This window comes from Salarias fasciatus, unplaced genomic scaffold, assembly GCF_902148845.1.
Source record: "Salarias fasciatus unplaced genomic scaffold, fSalaFa1.1, whole genome shotgun sequence".
Lineage (NCBI taxonomy): Eukaryota > Metazoa > Chordata > Actinopteri > Blenniiformes > Blenniidae > Salarias > Salarias fasciatus.
This window is the reverse complement of record NW_021941388.1, coordinates 149,312-168,087: the sequence shown is the minus strand read 5'-3', so window position 1 is coordinate 168,087 and position 18,776 is coordinate 149,312. Positions and strand designations below refer to the sequence as shown.

The following is an 18,776-nucleotide window of genomic DNA, read 5'->3' as shown; positions in this document are numbered from 1 at the left end:
AGTGTGCTAACAAATACCTCTGAGAATGTTATTTCCACATAAACGGTGTTCTGTAAAAACTCAGTGTTTTAGTTTGTTGATGTTGAGTTCTGCAATCAGAAATTTGGAATATAATCAAAGACAAGATGCTTCATTGTTCTCAGAGTAAAATTCTTATTGATCAAGCGCATAAGTGCACTTAGTACAGGACAATAAATCAACTCATCAGGAACTCATTAAGACACTTCGCTGATAATCAGATCAATGTGAAAATTTAGCTGATTTGACTGCACCACTATAATTATTAAAACTCCTTCTATTTCTAAATGGCAAATCTGACAGAGCCTCAGATAATGTGATTTTCTTCCAAAAGCAATGACTTGAATGCTATTAATAATGCAGTCTGCCAAAACAAACCAAACATTGATTTTTTTCCCATGCTTTACTTTTCTTTTTCTTTTTTTTTTTGCTTTACATGAAAAAAAATAATGTATATAGATTTTAATTTACTTTTATATTGGGGTCATCACATCATTTCTAGCTCCACATTGACATCTATGCCTTCAGAATTTCACTGTACCAGATTACTGTTTGCTACAATCTTTGCATACATGGTTAAAAAACACTTGAATAAACTGTTTGTCTTCATGTCAAAACACTTTAGCAAACGTCACATTGTTACCACGGTTACCATTTGTTACCAATTACCTTGACTAAAAGCCTCAAGATGCTTTCACTGTATTTACATGAGAGCACCAAAACTGAATCTTTACAATATAAAAGAGGCTGTGTGTCACCATAACCTGTTATTTACCTGTATAAACACGTCAAAACAAACCAACACCTGAGTACACACCACGACCGTGATCCCGGAGTGTGACAAAACATCAAGGGAAGCAGAAATCAGCAGTTTCAACAGGTTAGTTTTCAAAATATTCCTCTATAAATGAACATATAACTATGTACTGTATGAATTCAATTTATCCTGAGAAGAATGTTTGTACAAATAGGATGCCGGTACATCTTGATGCCACCCACACATGCTAAACAACAGCTGCGTAGTCAAATACCACAATATACTACCACGGATATGTGTAAATGTTTGGAAAACACACAATTATAAATTCAATGAGCATCAGCTCCACAACACCTAATTTATTATAGGTTTGCCATCTCTGTTTTTATATTAGTTCAACATAAATCAGTTGCTGTTTTGCCTGAACTTAATTTACAAATAAATGTCAGAAACTTAAATGTAAGAACCATCGATCAAACAAAAAACCAAATACCTCCTTCAGTTACCAGAGTCGCTGATCCTGCTCTCTTTTTTTTTTTGTTTCCACTGACAAACCTGTTACTGTTTCATCAATCAGACATAACACCTCTTTAGCTCACTGATCATGAAAATAATCATTATATACATTCCTATCTGAGCACTTTACATCAAATCCCTGCTGATGTCTGGTCTCACAGCTCAATATTGCAATTACAGTGACATATCCGCCCACATCTCTGCACAGACCTGCATAAAATGCTCACCACACAGAGAGGGAGACTGACTCAGTGTGTCTGACTGATTCAAAGCGACATGATAGGAACCTGGTCTGAGGTGGTCTGACTAGAACGAGACAAACATGCTGCGTTTTACAAGTCAAATGACTTAAAATCCATCCAAATTGCTTGAGCAGGCAGGCTCAAGTGTGTGTCTGAGATGGGAGGTTTAAGCAAATCACTTCAGGGCTTTTTTTCTCTTCACTGGTTGATGTAAATGATCCCTACATGGAAACAAACCTCATTACCTTTGTTTCCTTTCTATTTCCCCTTCTGACATGGACAGTTTGGCCACACACGCACACGCAGACACACGCACACATGCACACAGCTACTCAAGGTGAGTCAACCTGTGTTCATTTCCAAAATTCATCCTTTTCATTTTCTTTTTTCTGCCATTAATTGGATCCGAATGGAAATAGAAATGACCCAAACACGACCACATGTACAGAGGAAGCAAACGTATCAGAAATGAAGTCTGACAGGAGAGCAGGAGTCCTGTCAGCCGCTGAGCTCTCCCTCCATCCCTCTCCCATCTCCTCCTTCCTCCGTCTCTCCTCCTCGCGGTCACTCCTGCCTCCCTGCCTGGCCTCCTCCACTGACCCAGTCCGCTCGTTCCCTCTCTGAAATATTGATAATGGACTCACTCAGTCTGCTCCCTTTTACCCCTCTCTCTCCCTTTCTGTTTCTCCTCACGTTCCCATCTGTGGTGAATCAGCAAACCGAGCCTGGCTTTTAAGCTGCGGCGCGCGCGCGACACCGCAATCAAGGTGTGTAATAATGAAGAGAATTCAGCTCGTGCCAAGACAGACCCCCCCCCCCCCCCCCCCCCCCCTCTCTCTCTGGTGAGCCAGCGTGGGACACCCCAAGTCATTACGCCACTTATTTATTTATTTTTTTTTTACCCCTTTCTGCAAATCCTCTGAGGCCCAGAAGAGGCTAATCACGTGCGCATGAATATTTCACGGCGCTCGTGCCTCTCACACTTTCATACTACTGACCCAGCGGTAATGGCAGCCGGCGGCGGGAGCCCCGGAGCAGATCCCCGTCCCTCCCTGACCGAACGGCCCCTGGCAGCGGCAGAGGAGCGGCCAGCACCTCCACGCGCTTGTCACGCATCGATCATGTATGTGCGTGTGCGCATGTGAGCGATGAGAGAGAGAGAGAGAGAGAGAGAGAGAGAGAGAGAGAGAGAGAGAGAGAGAGAGAGAGAGAGAGAGAGAGAGAGAGAGAGAGGAGGGGTGGGGTGCATCCTCACAGCCTATATCCATATCTTACCGTCAATCCTCCGGTTTCCCTCGTCCTCCGCCTCCTCGCTCACTGCGTCTCCCGCATCCCGTCGCTCCGCGCCCTCACCCGCTCTTCTCTCCTCCCTGTCTCCCGCTCCGCTGCTCCCGATTCATGAAAAAATAATATAGATCTGTGTCCAATGAGGGCAGGGTGGGCGATACCTGCTGGCTACACGGCAGTCATTAGCGCGATATGTCCGACAACAACAGGGCGTCCTCCCGGCCGTGCGATCGGTGTGCAGCGGAGTGCTCTGCTCCTGCTCCGCTCCGCTGGACCTCACGCCCTCCCTCCGTCCTGTCAGGGCTCGATGTCTTCCCCGCTGTGCTGTGTGACTGTGCGTCACGTTGGTATCATAATTCCCACGGGTTTCATGCCCAGAGATGTTGCGGGGCTGTGCAGGCCTTATAGCTCCGACGGATGAAGGCGAAGGGGGGGAAATACGAGGGAGGAGGGGGGGAAAAAATTAAAATAATAATAATTAGGCGCAAATTAACGCACAAACCTCGGCCGCTCCGCGTCCCTCCGTCGATTTCTGCAGCTCACCAAGCCCAGCCGCGGTTTGTCATCGCTGATCATTTGTTTCCCATATTGTCCGTCACGTACATCCCCCGGATTTAATGGAAAATAACGTCGACGTGATAACAGCGGCTTTGCATATCCTTGAAGAATCGTGAGGAGGCGCAGCGGCACATCAGGACGGAGACATACCGAGCATCAAGAATGAAAAAAGGAAGAAAAAAAGAAAGAAAAAAAATCGAGATATAAAATGGTGAGAGGTTAAAAAAAAACGAAAAGACAACAGCTGGACAGGCAGGAGAGATGAGGTTTCCCGCTCCTGGCCTCGCCTTGCATCCGTCCTCTCTTCTCCTCCTCCTCTCTCTCTCTCTCTCTCTCTTCCTCTCTCGCGCGCGCTCTCTCTCCCTCTCTCTCCATCCGCTGGTCCGCTTGTTGCGCGTTCTGCACTCGAGAGCGCGCAACGCGCCCGTGCTTTTGTGTGCGCACGTGTGAGTGTTTATACGTGCGCGTGTGTACGTGTGTGGAGACGGAGAGAGAGAGAGAGAGAGAGAGAGAGAGAGAGAGAGATGAGAGAGGAGCGAATGAGAGAAGGAGAGAGAGAGAGAGAGAGAGGCATGGGTGGGGGGGCTTCGACTATATTGTCAAGGTTTGTCTGAGTGAGCAACAATAAGCTGCTGCGTAGGCACAACCAGGGGAATATGGAATAAACAATGGCTCATGTTTATTTAGGGCTTCTCGCTGTTCTCACAGGTTTGACCATCGGCCGTTTAGGTGGAGAATCTGCAGTTTGCACGGACACGTCGCGGAGATAACGGGAGCTATTGTGCTCCTCAGTCTGCTGCCGCACGTCGGACGGCCAGCCTGCACATGCATTTCCAACATCGCCATGACAATTACGAGGAGCTTTTGTTTCATGCAGCGATTTGAGGAAAATATGACCCAGTTGTCATTCCGCCTATATAATCTCTGAAATGAATTTCTTCGCCGGTGCCTCTCTGAAAGCACATCAATCCAGCACCAATCAAACAGTCATAGCGGTGACACCTGATGATACTGTTGTTTCATCATGTGTCTCTCAGAGGCATTCCAGTCCCACTCCTCCCGCTGTCATTACAGTTATTACTGTCTCAGCTTCTTCTCTTTGCATTTTATCTCCGATGGCAGCATGTAGTTGCACACAGGTCACTGAAAGGATGGAGAGAGGGAATGAAAAGCTCCTTATTCCTTTAGTCTTTATACAGGGAGGCCGCGCAGGAGCTTCTGCAAATGAAGCGCCTGACTTATCACACAAAAACATCATTAATGCAGTATGCATGTGTGAGGAAGTGCACCAAGGCTAAACACAGTCTTTAGTGTGAAAGAGGATAAGTTACAGTCAAAGGAAATCACTGATTAGGCGGCAAAGCCAGTTTCTCCATCATTTCACTTGACTCCCTTTGAATAGGCCTGATTGCTGCTTGTGTAGTCCGTAAAGTGCAGCCAGACTTCACAAACACTAAAAGCAAAACAGTCACTAACAAAATTATTTTAATGGTGTTGAATAATTCATTGATTTCAGATTATGCATGGAGTGTTTTGATTGGTCTGTGCAAATCACCATGTGAAAAAAAAAACGTGCATTACAGTGCAGTGTTGTTGAAAATGGAGAAATGGTTCGACTAATCTTTTGGGTGTAATAAAACAAGCCGTAATGGCGAGACTTGGCTCAGACTGGGCCTTGTCTTGACTGTGTACTTGGCAGCTTTCAAAGACATTGAATGACATTAAAGAAAGCAGGTTCAAAGCCAAGGTATTCACTGAGTTTTCTCTTGGTAGGTTTTGTTTGCTCGTTGGCACATCGGGGCCTGAGTACTGAGCGGCGCTGTAAAAACACAGCCTTACCGCTCATTCTGAATTTTCAAAAGCAGTCATAATAACATCAGCTTATCATTTCTACCTTTCTTAAATCTGTTTTAACTGCATTCAGTTTGGCCAGATGCAGCAGTGACTCTTCCTCCAAAGCCCTGTAAGCTCTTCATTATTATGACCCTCATTTTGGGGGAAGTTACCATCATTTTGGGGAAAATTCAGCCTATTTCTCCTGCTCTCGTTCTCCGTCACCATGGTGACCCTCCTCCATCCCTGTCATCCCTTGCATCACCTGCCTCCCCACCCTCATCTCCACCCCCACCCCACCCTCTTCCTCTCTTCTTCTTCTTCTTGTTCTTCTTCTTCTCGTCCTCCACCTTGTACTTCATTCTCCTCACGGGGTCGCTGAAGCTGCGCATGGACTTCTCCTCAAAGTCCTCGGTGATCATGAAGTTCCTGTCGATGAGCTCCGCCGCCTCCTGCCAGTTGCGGTAGCAGCCAGGGCCGAGGCGGACGATCTCCTCCACTGCATTAGGGACGAGGACGGAGCTGTCCGGACGCAGCACCACCACCGTGGGCAGCTCCTCCACATTAAACATGGCCTCCAGCTCCCTGTGGACACACACCACACACACACACCAGCACGCACTAATGGATCCGTACAGCTAGGTATATTTACATGGCCATCACCCACCAGCAGGTTGCACACCCAGCTGGCCGGACAGTCCCACCCACCTCCTGTAGGGGTCCTCATAGGCCAGGAACAGGCTCTTCTTTGGTAGTTCTTTCAGGAAGTCCTCTTGCTGTTCCTCTGATTGGTCCATGCTAAAGATTAATGAATAATAATAAGATCAATACATAGTGAACTAAAACATGCAAATACTACAAAATCTAGGACTAGAATTGTATTATTTCTTAGGGGTTACATCCTATCCCCTCCAATAGGAATAACAGCTATATTACATTGTTAAAAATCAATGTTATGCAGGTTTCATGCTCACAGAAAAGCAGCACAGTCAAAGATTTAATTTTAGATTGTGGCTTGGATGGAGTTAAGATCTTAACACTCTGGGAATACACCTTGGTAGATATTTGCACATATATATATATAGTAATAGCGCTTTAATGTGTGTCTCTATGTTGTACCTGATGTAGAGGAGAACCAGCTGCGCAGAGCGGTCCACGTAGAATTCATCTGTCAACCGTTTGAAGAAGTCAGAGAGCGTGGGAGCAAACTGCTGGCAGGTCTCACATGCAGCAGATGCAAAGAAGAGCATGAGGATCCGGTTCTGCAGACGCATGAGGATCTCACGCTCCGTGTCCAGCTCATCCTGGTCTTTGTTGTTCTTCACCAGCACCCGGTCGATGAATAGGTCCACCATAATGAGAGCTTAGAACGCTGCATTGTGGAGGGAAAACAACTGTTCTGTGTACTTTAAAGTGAGGAAAGCCTTTCTAGGCAAAACGTAATAACTAAGAGTCAAACAAGAAGAGACATATAGAAGCCATGACAAATTTAAAACACTTCTTCCAAAAGTGTTGACATTTACAACTTCATCTGATTGATTTGATGGCTTTACCTTACATCTTCCCCCTCGGTCATACTCACACAAACCTATGCAAGCAATCACATATGTATAAGCTTCTGTGCTGTTAAATCGGATAATCTTCACAGCTGCTTACCTCTAACAAATATTATCTCCCCTCGAGGCAGCAAATCCAGAACGAGAACAGCCTTCAAAATCTAGTTTGGGATTTTTCTCTTTCAACTCTTCCTTGATCACACGTGAATCAGTTCCCAGTCTGTCAGTTTGTGTCACATTCATTCATTGTGTCTTTCACCTTGGTGGCAGCGGCGGCTCACTCCCTTCCCTTTTGTGTCTCCACACTCCACCTCCCCTCCTCCGTCTGGGAGGGGAGGGATTGAAAGACAAGGTGACAGAGGGACAAGGAACATGAAGTGCTCACACTGATTGTGTGTATGTGAAAGCAGTGACTGAATAATCATGTCTGTCAGAATAAAGAGCGTGGAAATTACTGAATGAGAGACGTGCTTAAAAGAATAAAAAAGACCTTAATGAAGTGAGCCACTGTGAGACCTTTATTATTCTGTAACTAATGGAAGAGCAGAACCACAGGGAACGTCTGGATAGTGATAGTTTGATTTGCCCGACTGGGAACAGCATATGCCCATGAAACTGCGGCAATGACAGACTCAGTTTGTGTTAGAAGAATAGAGTTTTTATTCTTTTTTCCCCGAGATCAGCACAACCCACGTCCGCCTATTAGGTAACAAAATAAAAATCGGATACGACACAACACAGTTAACAAAAATGAGCAAAAGAATGCTCAGGAATGAATGACACAAACACGGTGTTTGACAACTGGAATGTTAATTTGAAGTACCAGGCGCCAGCGCCAAATACAACTGAAAGGTGACATAATGAATAGCATTTTAATCACTCTGGAAGCAATCCGGGGTCTAAAATCTCCACAAACATCTCAAGTGGAGGCCAACAGTCGTTCCTTTTCACACTGCAGACGTTAGCCTCCATTAGGAGTTTGGTTTCTCATTAATTTGAGTTCATTCTCTCTCAGTGCACCTTTGATTTTCATCTTAACCAACCATGAATTAAAAAATAATAATATCTGAGCCATTACCTGCAGAGAGCTGGAGTTTCTTCACCAGCTATAACCTTGTTTGTTTGCCGTTCGGGCCAGGAACATGCAGTCTGTTGATTATTGACTGCACTTTGGACTGCGCAGTACGTTTCTGAAAACAGCTGCCAGATGCTGTAGAAATGAAGTTTATGAAAGTTGAATTGTGTTTCCAGGGAATAAAATATCTGAACTATTAGAACATGAAAAAAGTCATAGAGAAAAAAAAAACACGGCAGAGCTGCATGTGTTGATGCATGTGACTCCTTTATACAACAGTTTATTTCACAGTTTATATAAGGATGTTGATTAGAACCTTAGACTTGATTCTGAGTTTTAGGACTAATAAAGAGTCTGAAACTGGCATAGCGCTGGAGTTATGTCTTGTATTTCGTCTTGTCCAGTGTCCAACGACATATATCCATATCCTGTTAATTTATTCTGATGTTATGATGAAGCCAGTGTCACGTATCGGTCTCGCTGTCTGGGCTCGTCGTTCATGGTCCGGTGTTCATGTCATGCTCACTTTCTCAGCGTGACGTCTGGCTTCTTGCTGCATGTCTGCGGTGTGTTGGACGTCTGCCCTGTCCACGTCCTCCGCCCGCCTCTCGACAGGTGTACTTGTTGCTTGATGACTCCTTGGATGCAGTTATAGAGACAACAATACACTGCACAGTGAAAACGATTACCACCAACTGTGACAATAGTCACCAAACGGATGAACATTAGTAATACTTGCCATAGCTTTCATAAACGTGTTTTTTTCTATTGTGCTTCCTCCTCATCTTCTCCTCCATGTAACTTTACCCTCCTCTTTTCTCTTTGAATCCCAGGCTTCATCCTTGCCTCCCTCCTCTTCATTCTCACCCTTCCCCTTCCCCCACATGTTCCACCACCTCTTCTTCCTCTTGTCGTCCTCTGTTTTGTACTTGAGCCTCCTCACGGGGTCGGTGGCAGTACGCATATTAAGGTTGTCAAACTCCTCGTTGAGCATGAAGCTCCTCTCAATGAGCTCCGCTGATTCTTGCCAGTTTCGGAAACAGTCACAGCCGAAGCGGAAGATGTCCTGCACGGCGTTTGAGGAGAGCACTGAGCCGTCAGGGCGCAGGACCACGACCGTTGGTACTTCCTTCACCTTAAACATGGTCTGCAGTTCTCTTAAAATTAGAAAAAGACACGTATTAGCATGAAAACCCCACTCCGTTTGGGTGAAATGTCAAAGTCTATTTGCTTCTATCACCTACTTTCTGTATGGATCCTCAAAAGGCAGAAACAAGACTCGTTTGTGCAGTTCTTTGAGGAGTTTCTCCTGCTGCTCCTCTGATTGGTCCAAGCTGAAGACAGAATAAGGAAGTCACGTAACTGACAAAGTGGCAGATCAGACGATTCCCGTGAAAACGACACAGACCTGATGTAGATGAGCGCCAGCAGTTTGGGGTATTCAATGTACGCCGGATCTTTCAGTCTTTTAAAGAAGTCGTTCAGCGCAGGAAGGAACTCCTGGCATTTCTGACTCTCCGCACATGCAAAGAACAGCATGAGGATGCGGTTCTCCAGGATCCCGGTGATCTCCCGCTCCGTGTTGAGTTCATCCTGGTCCCAGTTGTTTTCCACCAGAACCCGGTCGAGGAACAGGTCCACCATGACGACAGGCGGGAGTGACGAAGGATAACGGCCCTGTGCAAAGAGCGGATGGTCACGTACAGGATCAAGCGCACGTGTGCTAAAACATCCATGTGTGATCTTTAAGATGGCCATTGCAGTTTATTGCCCGCATTCATCGTGGCATTTCGTACACTGCTGTATTTTCAGCACACCCCCAGGAGTTGACCTTTACAGTAGCTGTATTTTTATATATTTCCCAGTATGTCTTTCAGCAGCACCGAGAGAATGAACCTGAGGTGGCTGCATATAGCGACTATCTCTACATTTGTCAGGGAACAAAAATACCACCAGCAGCTCAGTGGGATCTTTTTTAATGATCCAGATAGTGAAAAGGTGCACCGTGTCTGTTTCACATTGTCTTTATTAGTCCCCAAATCCTTGATTTTATGACTCACAGTTGGTAACAATACATATTTATGTCAAATCAAAGCAAACTAAAATTAATCCTCCTCGAAATCCTGTGTACAGCTTGTGTACTTGTTATGTTTACTTGAGAGACATTGCCAGAAGTCTTGTAATGTCTGTTAATCTTTGGATCGCAGTTACAAAATCCGGATAGCTTTCCCTGCTCGCAACAAATCCAGGGTTCCTATTATTATCTCAAAACTTGACATTTTTTCCATTAATTGGGCTGCATGGTGTTGCCGTGGCCACACTGTCCCGGTTTGAGCCGGCTGAGAGCCTTTCTGCACTGAGTTTTCCTGTTTGCTTCCTGGGACCATTAGAGTTTTTCCATGTTCTCCAGTTTGCTCACAGGTCGATTGCTGACTCTAAATTGTCCTGAGGTGTGAATGTTACTGCATGTGACTGGCTGCTGTGGTGTGTTTGTCCTGTGATGGACAAACAATCTGCACAGGATGTACCATGACGAGGAGGGTCCTTGTGTGTGTGTGTGTGTGTGTGTGTGTGTGTGTGTGTGTGTGTGTGTGTGTGTGTGTGTGTGTGTGTGTGTGTGTCTGTCTCTCTCTCCGTGTTCATCTATTTAGCTAGGGTTCTGACGTACCCTGTGTTTCACATTTTTCATGCTGGTTCAAGCTTGGTCCTTAATAATGAACTGATTTATTTAAAAAAAAGAATAAAGTGACATGCAACACTAGAGTTGTTACAAACATTCAACCAAAACGGTCTCCTGACCAAACCTGAATGTAACAGAAAACTGTTGTATCAGCATGGTTGACATGTGACAGCATGTCTTCAAGGCCTTCGAAGCTTCTTACACACAAACACCAGATGAGTTGAAATGCCACTGATTTGCTGTTTAACACTTTTAGACCCAATATAGTGAAAGGAGCTCAAATATTCTTGTTTATCTTGGACAAAATAGTTTATTTACATGAGGGAGAAAAACTGAATTTACCATTAAACCGACTAAGCTGCCGAGTCATTGTTGCAAATAAACAACAGATAGAGATTCCTATCTATTCATACCCACAATATCAACAGATCAGCCATGACAGATCAACACCGATCAAGTCTTCATTGTAGCAACTTGGTGGGATATGCAATATGAAGATAAACTTATCGATACAGATGGGACAGAGCATCTTCAAAACTGCAGCTCCTGTGCGGTGTTCCCACTCTGCAGTGGTTGGTATTAATCAAAAGTGGCTCATGGAAGCAAAAGTGATGAACCAGGGACAGGTTCAAGGACAGCCAAGGCTCACTGATGCATGTGGGGAGAGAGGTCCAATCCAACAGCCCAGCTACTGGAGCCTGGACTGCAGCACAAGTTACTGGATCTGATAGAAAGGGGGGGAAATGGGGAAACTATACAATATTTTGGCTGATTATTGTATGGTGGATGCATGATTCCCACACACTGAAGTAAATTGAATTTTCAGTTCAATGTATATCAGACCTGTTCGTCAACAACAGCCTGTCAGAGATGTCAGTCCTTACCACCAAACTGTTCCAAATTGTCTGTAGTAAATGTCTGGTTTTGCACCACAAAAAAGCAAAAGGTTAAAATGTAAAGGTTACTATGGCACTATTCTACTGGTTCAGCCCGCTCAGTGTGAAACTGGGCTGTATAGGTGGCCCCCTGTAGCAGAGCCAGAGTGGGGGCAAGGGGGCGGTCGCCCCAGGGCCCACAAGGTCATAGGGCCCCGTTTCATGTGATGTGTTCACATTTACTCGTAAATAAATTATTATAATAAAATGTGCAGTGTGTGCAAGAAGGTGTACGCATATGATTGTGGGCTCCAATTTGCCAAATCTTACATTACGACTGTCCATGAATGCATCAGAGCTGTAAGCCAGCGCTGATTGGCTGTGTGGCATGAACGAGTTTTTTCTTTTGCACTTGATCTGAACTCTTTGGAGGGAAGTTAAACAGTATGCTAAACACTATGCTAGCTGCTAGCGGTACTACCCAAAACCTAACATCGGAGCCACTGGTGAGTCAGTGAAACCTTCAAAAATATTATCTTTATCAGAATGCTGTGGTCTTAAACACCTGGGTATTTGAATGTGCCTTGTGTTGCTCTCAACTACAAGAGACCGCCGAGTCTATTTTTTTTCTAATATACGTGAATTCCAGAAGATAGAGATAGCTGTGTCTATATATATCTGAATAGATTGTGTAATTTTAGACCAACTGTGTTCATTTTGTATTTGAGCTGGATCAAAGATGGTCCAGATGTAGCCCGTGACTTTTTATCTGAGTTTTCAGCACCATGGACAGCAGACGCTCTGAGATTGACAGCTGTCAGGCTGCATTTGTGTGTGTGTGTGTTTGTGACTTTATTCTGCTTTCTGAGACATATAGGTTTGCTTGGCTCAATAAAAGTGAGCATTAGCGTGTTGTTTGATGGTAGGATGAGGTATTGTTTGAATGGTAAAATTACTGTCATAAGGGCCCGCCTCTGGTGGTTCCTAAACTAAAATGTGTTCGATGTCCCTGATTTATACAGCACCACTTCCATGATGACCGTCTCATGGCACTTTTTAAAGAGAGACTCAACATGAGCGAGCAGAGGCGCTGGTGGAAAGGAAGAGAAGAATCCTACAGAAGCAGATTCAGAGGTGGAGGGTTTCTGCTCTTCTGGTTGGGATTAGATAATAAGACAGAAACTGAGAGCAACTACCTAACTGATTGGCAACTTTTTTTTAATGGAGCAACTACAGAAATTCAGCTTCACCTGCAGAAGCATGTCTGAGTGAAATGGTGAAGTTGTAGTCGGGGTTTAGGACCGTGTTGCAGATTATTATTTGACCTTGCATTCATGAACTGGTTTCCCTTGTGGTTCCTTCTTCCCTGTCTGGTTCTAGCTTTAGTTTGCATCTTGTCATGTTGTCCCGTCCTTCAATGCTCAGTGAGTTTCCAGTCCTGATTCATGTGTCCTTCCTCTCCTGTTGTTTCTGGTGTCTGGTCGCTCCGTCCTCCCAGCGTCTCTCCTTGATTACACTCCTTGATTGTTGTCAGCTCTGTCTTGTTTACTCTCTCCATGTGTCTGGATATATCAGCCTCACTTTGTGCTTGGGTCCTTTGTTCATTTGTCTGTTTATTCTTGTTTTTTTTTTTTTTGTTTTTTTTTTTAGTCCTGATCTGTTTCTGTTTTCCTACCGTTGTCTTCCTGCTTAACTTCAGTTTTTTTTTCTTTCTTGTGATTTTGATAGATTATTTTTTTTTGTATGGTTCCTTATTCTGGTGTATTTATCGCCGTTTTTTTGCAGATGTCTGTGGTCATAATGCTCTGGTGAATCACAGTAATTCAATTTGTATGCTTTCTGTATTGAGGGGTCATGCTGCTGGAGCCGGTCCCAGCTGACTCTGAGTGAAGGCGGTACACACTCTGGACAGGCTGTCAGCCCCTCAGACGGAGAGCCCGACCAACACACACTATTCACACTTGACTGACTGATGTGGTTTTGTTTATAATCCCTCTGTTGAGTCTCGTGTTCACAGCAGTGGACAAAAGGAATCATATCAAAATACAACACAAGGGCTCAGCTCAGAGCTGTTTTACGAGGGCGCGTTTTTTTTTTTTTTTTTTTTTTCTAAGGACCAGACTTATGGTTCAAAACAAAACCAGCACATAAGTGATAAATTACAGATACAGAAATAAAGTTCAGGCTTAAAAGCTGAGAAATGTGCTTTATCTGTCACGGCCAGCCTGTATTTCTGCCACAGCAGTCGCTGCAGGCTGTGAATTGACAGCGATAACCTCACAAATTAGATTTGGCTCTCTGGCTCTGAGCAGTGCCAGATCTATTTGAGACTACAATTCTGGACTGAAAGTTGGAAGGCTGATCTAGGAGAAACACCTTTGAAATTGACCAGTGATGGACCCTTACCTGGAAAAAAAAGGGGATTTACTGTGCGGACTTAGACATGTCAGCGCTTAAATCCCACATTTGGAAAAGTTATGTAGCATCCATATGCTTCACTTTTCGAATGTGATCGATCGGCCCTGATGTACACTGGCAACACTGCCATGTTTTGTTAGCGGCTAATTTAATAGGCCATCAATCTCAATTCACAAGCAATTCACCTCACCTTGAAACTCGACTCCCACAAGAAAAGAAGTATATCCAAAGTTTCTGTCCTCTTTCAAGCCATTCTTTTCTTGATTTGATTTGTTTTCTTTCTTCTTTTAAATCCTGTGAAGTTTGTTATTTTAGTGACACCTCGCACAGCCTCCTCACCCCCCTCTCTCTCTCTCTGTAATTTGTTCTCCCTGCTCTCTGTGGTCTTCAGAGGGAGATTACAGATAGCTGGAGGTGTGGCAGCGCTGTAATTGAGGGGCAGAGGTTGTCCCTATATGTGTGTGTGTGTGTGTGTGTGTATGTGTGTGCATGGCAGGACCTAAAACTGCAGCTCAACAGTAGAAATCTTATTACTTAAAGAGACGGAGGGAGGGAGGGAGGAAAGGAAGGATGAAGAAACAGGGCAAATTGGATTGGGGAGAGAGGACAGGCTTGTACAGCAGGTCAAGTGGTGGAGGAAAAGACAGAGAGAGAGAGAGAGAGAGAGAGAGAGAGAGAGAGAGAGAGAGAGAGAGAGAGAGAGAGAGATGGAGACACAAAGAAGAGACAGACAGGTGTTACACAAACAGCAAATGGAGCCGTTTAACCTGCTTCAACCTTCGCTTCACAGCCAGCAGCGCGAGCCGGAGCCTCAAATCCCTCAATGACCCCTCAAATCTTGATTCTTTTGCATCGAGCTGCCGCAGCAGCCAAGAGGCACGGCTTCAAGGAATTTAACCAGAGTTAATAGTTTTAGCCTGGTTCTGGTGAACTCTGAGGTCCGTGCAGGAAAGTGCCCGCTAGCATGGAGAAGCACTTGCAGAAAATCGTGGGATTAATCTCAGAGAGAGGGGTGAGGTAAATATAGAGGTGGGAGCGAGGGAGAGAGATCTAATAGGATTAGTCTGAGTCACACAGACATGCGTCACTGCACGCCATTGCACGGACACACACTGCAGACACACGCATGAGAATACACATAAACATACTTCGGACATGTGAGGAAACATGCGGCACATGCCAAAGCTTCCCTGCCAGCCGAGCAGCACGGAGGGGGGGGGGGGGGGGGGGGGGGGGGGGGCAACGTGAGTCGGGCTGCGGATCCGGCGACAGATTGCCATTAAATTAGTAAAAATTGTGTTTATCTCTGGATGGATTTTGATGATTCTGGCAACCAATCAGCTTTTCATCTTGAACTAATGAGTGGTTAAAATGAGCAAATTTTTTCACATTTGAAAGCCTGCAAACAGAGAAGCACGGATGCTACTGTCTGAGGAATCATGCAGCACCATTAAAAATAAATAAATCTCTGTCATTGAAATGAAGCGGCCTCTTTTTAAAGGACCGATGCACAGGATTTATACGACGGTGGGCAGCGGGATGCAATAAATCATCAGGGATGGGAGAGGATCAGAACTGGATTTATGATATCTGTACTCCGCTCAACTGTTTCCTTTCACTCATAACATTTTTTCCTAAAATTCCAGCATTTTTACTTCAAAGCGTCTTCATTATTTCACTTTTGTTTTTCGCTCATGAAGATAGGGTCGTGCTTTTTGCATGATATCCCAAGATTAGGGCTGATACGAATCTAAATGGAGGAGAGGGAAAAACCTGAACAGTGGTATTTTTTTATGCATTCATCAGAGGATTTCATGCACAGCAGAGGTGGAGCAGATGGAAAAATGCCATAAAGATGTAACGAGATGGAGCAGATCCTTATCTGGGAGACTTGACCAGAAAGAAAAGCCATTTATTGAATGTGAGGCCTGTGACAAGGAGGACTGGTAGCTGCACGGCTGAAAGGGAGCCAGCAACAATGGGAGCACATTCAGAGCTGAAAGAAATTCTTCATCCATGGCCTTATTTGAGAGAAATGTCTGAAATTGTCACCTTGACCAGCAGGGAAAAAAAAGGACCAAAAAAAAAAAACAAAAAAAAAAAAACAGGTGCTGGAAATGTCCTTCAACGGACTTCTTTTGACTTTTATACTTTTAAAAACATAGTGGTTATATTTCCGTGTTTTCTACAGGATATTATTTTGTCTTATTTTTTTATTTTTTACTTTTGCAGTGTTTGTACTTCTACTTGTGTGAAGAATGTGTGCAATTGTGCGACCTCTGACCCTCACTTTCCTCTCACAAGACTTCTCTGCTTGTTCTGAGTTATTCGAAGGAAGTCTTTCAACATCGTAGACCGCGTGGAAAAGAACATTTTTCCTCATGGCAAATATAAAGAAACATTATTTTCAGAGCAAAGCAGCCAAACAAAAACAAATTTACAAACTTGTGTTTCATTTGGTGTTTATTCCTCTAAACTGATCAAAGTAATTATTGGTAGACAGACTTGTCACCCTTATTATGCTAAAACTGTCATCCAATAATTAAATATAATTGCTATGAAGACAGAACACGTTTTTCATTTTTAATAAATGTTTTTATTTGTTTCCGTCAGGTAGGGCACTCACAGTTTATTTCAATTTGTGAAATGAAATGTTGATTCTTTCCAGGTGAGCTCGGGTGGACACATCAGCGTTTCTTCACTTAGCAGTGATTAAAAGAGAAAAAAAAAATATCAAGAGGTTGTTTCATTGAGAAGGCAAGCGATTAAACCGTTCTTCAGATATCACCAGCAGAACAGTAATGAAATAGGTTATTTGCCGGAGGGCGTGCAAAAAGATGAAGCATGAGGCTGCATGACTGATGGAGGATGTGTGATGATCTAAGTGTGCTGAAGGGTCATAAAAAGGCAGGAAATGTCCACTTTCAGCTGTCGTCTCCTGCATATTCTCAAAGTAATTAAAGCAGGCCAAATGGACTTTGATGGGGTCAGGTCCTCACAACCTGACTCAACTGCTATGAGATTTTCAACCACAGAGTTCAACGTTTCGGGTAATCTCTTGAAAAAGACTTCAAACTGTTTTGACCCTGGAATCCTCCATACCTGGGCTGTCAAAAGCATTTCAGTTCAGGGGCCACAGCGCAGCCTCATGTTGAGTGGGTTGGACTGGTTAAATAGTGCCGTAATAACTTTTAAATTGAAACTTAAAGTTAACTTTAATGAAACCTTCTGGTGCAAAATACAGTGAAATGTCAAAAATCTACTAAAACATGCTGAATCATGCATTTTTTTGACAAACTCACCCTGACAGCATGGCGCTGAGGCTAATGCTAGTTTGCTAACAAGGCAGTAAGTGACTTTAATGGTCCACTGCTCTAAGGAAATTAGCCCCCCCCCCAAAAAAAAAAAAAAAAAAGTGTTTGTTTTGACATTTTCCCCATGTGCTCGGTGGATTAGCCCGATTAGTTTTGGCCCACGGGCCTTCTGGTTGAAGACCCTATTTGAACTGTGCTGATCTTTGGATCCTCTTACCAACGCCACCAACACAGCACAAAGTTCTGCATGAGCCACACCCTTTCCTGCTCCCTACATCTCTAGAAAACTTGTGAAGACTGAAAACTTTTTAGGAATTTTTGCAATCATTTATTCATTTGACCCTTTTCAGCCAGAAGGTTCCATTAGGATTGAAAAACTCTTTTACAGGGAAGACCTTGTGAAACGGGTGTAGTGTCCTGATATTTTCTCCACTATCAGCTCGCAAATGAAGCAACACGGCAGCAGGACATTTTTCCGCTGCAAGTTGATTGGAAAGAAGCCACCTTGTCGTCAGTCTAAAGTGGTTTTAATGTCACTGCATGGAATGAAAACATCTTTATTCAGTCAAAATAGAAAAGAAACATTTCATGCATTAAAATGTGTTTTTAGTGAGAGAAGGTAATTACTGCATGTCAAGGCCAGCAGGCCTGCGTAGCCAGAATCACTTTTAATCTTTTGAGGCAATAATTATGAAACCGCGAAGCATCCGACACAACATCTGTGTGCTTTACAGGTCAATACTGAATGGGGGATAACATATAAACACACCGAACGAGGGGAAAGTAATGACGGTCTGCAGGAGCCCAAACTGACCACTATGCACTTAAAGAGTCGGAACATATCAGCAGGCGCTAATTAAAATAAATCTCCACTGGATTGTGGGACATTCATGACTGTGCTGAAATGAAGCTGCTGTGTGTCAAAGAACAGCACGGCTGTGCAGATTTTATTTTTTTTTTTTTTAAATTGCAGCCAGTGTAGCTGCTGTTGAAGCCACTGTTACAGTATCTGAACTTTAACACACTGGTAGTGGCGGTGTGTTTTCTGGCTTTGATTGGAGCCAACTCTCTGTGTGTTTTTATACAGCTGATTTACAGTGGTGCAGTGGTTAGCATTGCTACCTCACAGCAATATGTCCCTGGTTTGAGTCAGGGTCGGGATGAAGAGCCCCTGCATGTCTCTCAGTGCATCTGTAGGTTTCTTCTGGGAGTTCAAGTTTTCTCCCACAGCTGAAAAACACATCGGGTCATCTATCAGCTGTGTACCTGGACTGGCTCCAGCTCCCCTGACCCTATTGATCGGACAATTGATTCAAATGAGAGTGTGGTGATCAAGCTACAAACACTGATGAGTACACGGACATTCAAATGGCCAGATGATGAACTTGGGTTGCTATTAAAGTGACTTCACTGTCAACTATTAAACTTCTGTAGCGGCGGCTTGAGGTGAGCGGATGAAAGGCATTGTGGGACATTCCTGGGTTGTGGTGTGTTTGTGTTGACTGTGTGTTTACTTTGCAAGAGTGAAAGCAGCTGGAATGGTTTTAACAAGTGAAACCACTACAAAGGCTAAAACAGTTAAATCAGTCTAAATATGAATTCCACCCACTAAAAATGTTCAAAAAGAGGTGAAATGCCTGAAAACAC

At 44.1% G+C, this 18,776-nt stretch overlaps 3 protein-coding genes across 4 annotated transcripts in view; all 3 read right to left on the bottom strand.

The window, feature by feature from the left end:
* LOC115385464 (adhesion G protein-coupled receptor L1-like) overlaps nt 1–3,053 on the bottom strand; it is a 29,941-nt gene extending 26,888 nt beyond the window's left edge. For both annotated transcript variants that reach the window (XM_030087478.1, XM_030087479.1), the window contains exon 1: nt 2,809–3,053. The gene's annotated coding sequence lies outside the window, so the exon portion shown is untranslated. The remainder of the gene's footprint in view (nt 1–2,808) is intronic.
* Nucleotides 3,054–5,432: 2,379 nt separating this feature from the next.
* LOC115385503 (nucleoredoxin-like protein 1) lies at nt 5,433–6,566 on the bottom strand. The gene is made up of 3 exons (XM_030087566.1): nt 6,331–6,566; nt 5,920–6,009; nt 5,433–5,796 (listed from the first exon to the last, which is right to left on the bottom strand). The coding sequence occupies exons 1-3, from the start codon at nt 6,564–6,566 to the stop codon at nt 5,433–5,435; spliced, it is 690 nt and encodes a 229-aa protein (XP_029943426.1).
* A 2,057-nt stretch (nt 6,567–8,623) lies between these two features.
* LOC115385502 (nucleoredoxin-like protein 1) lies at nt 8,624–14,161 on the bottom strand. Its single transcript, XM_030087565.1, has 4 exons — nt 14,006–14,161; nt 9,251–9,519; nt 9,087–9,176; nt 8,624–8,999 (listed from the first exon to the last, which is right to left on the bottom strand). The coding sequence occupies exons 2-4, from the start codon at nt 9,484–9,486 to the stop codon at nt 8,624–8,626; spliced, it is 702 nt and encodes a 233-aa protein (XP_029943425.1). The 5' UTR covers nt 9,487–9,519; nt 14,006–14,161.
* Between the last annotated feature and the right edge of the window lie 4,615 nt (nt 14,162–18,776).

What these genes read in the sequence shown, in the direction of transcription:
- LOC115385503 (XM_030087566.1), bottom strand. Translation starts at nt 6,566, where the DNA reads ATGGTGGACCTATTCATCGACCGGGTGCTGGTGAAGAACAACAAAGAC. An exon ending in CTGGTTCTCCTCTACATCAG is followed by an intron (nt 6,010 to 6,330) that starts GTACAACATAGA and finishes ATTAATCTTTAG; the next exon opens with CATGGACCAATCAGAGGAAC. An exon ending in TATGAGGACCCCTACAGGAG is followed by an intron (nt 5,797 to 5,919) that starts GTGGGTGGGACT and finishes GTGTGTCCACAG; the next exon opens with GGAGCTGGAGGCCATGTTTA.
- LOC115385502 (XM_030087565.1), bottom strand. Translation starts at nt 9,486, where the DNA reads ATGGTGGACCTGTTCCTCGACCGGGTTCTGGTGGAAAACAACTGGGAC. An exon ending in CTGGCGCTCATCTACATCAG is followed by an intron (nt 9,177 to 9,250) that starts GTCTGTGTCGTT and finishes TTCTGTCTTCAG; the next exon opens with CTTGGACCAATCAGAGGAGC. An exon ending in TTTGAGGATCCATACAGAAA is followed by an intron (nt 9,000 to 9,086) that starts GTAGGTGATAGA and finishes TCTAATTTTAAG; the next exon opens with AGAACTGCAGACCATGTTTA.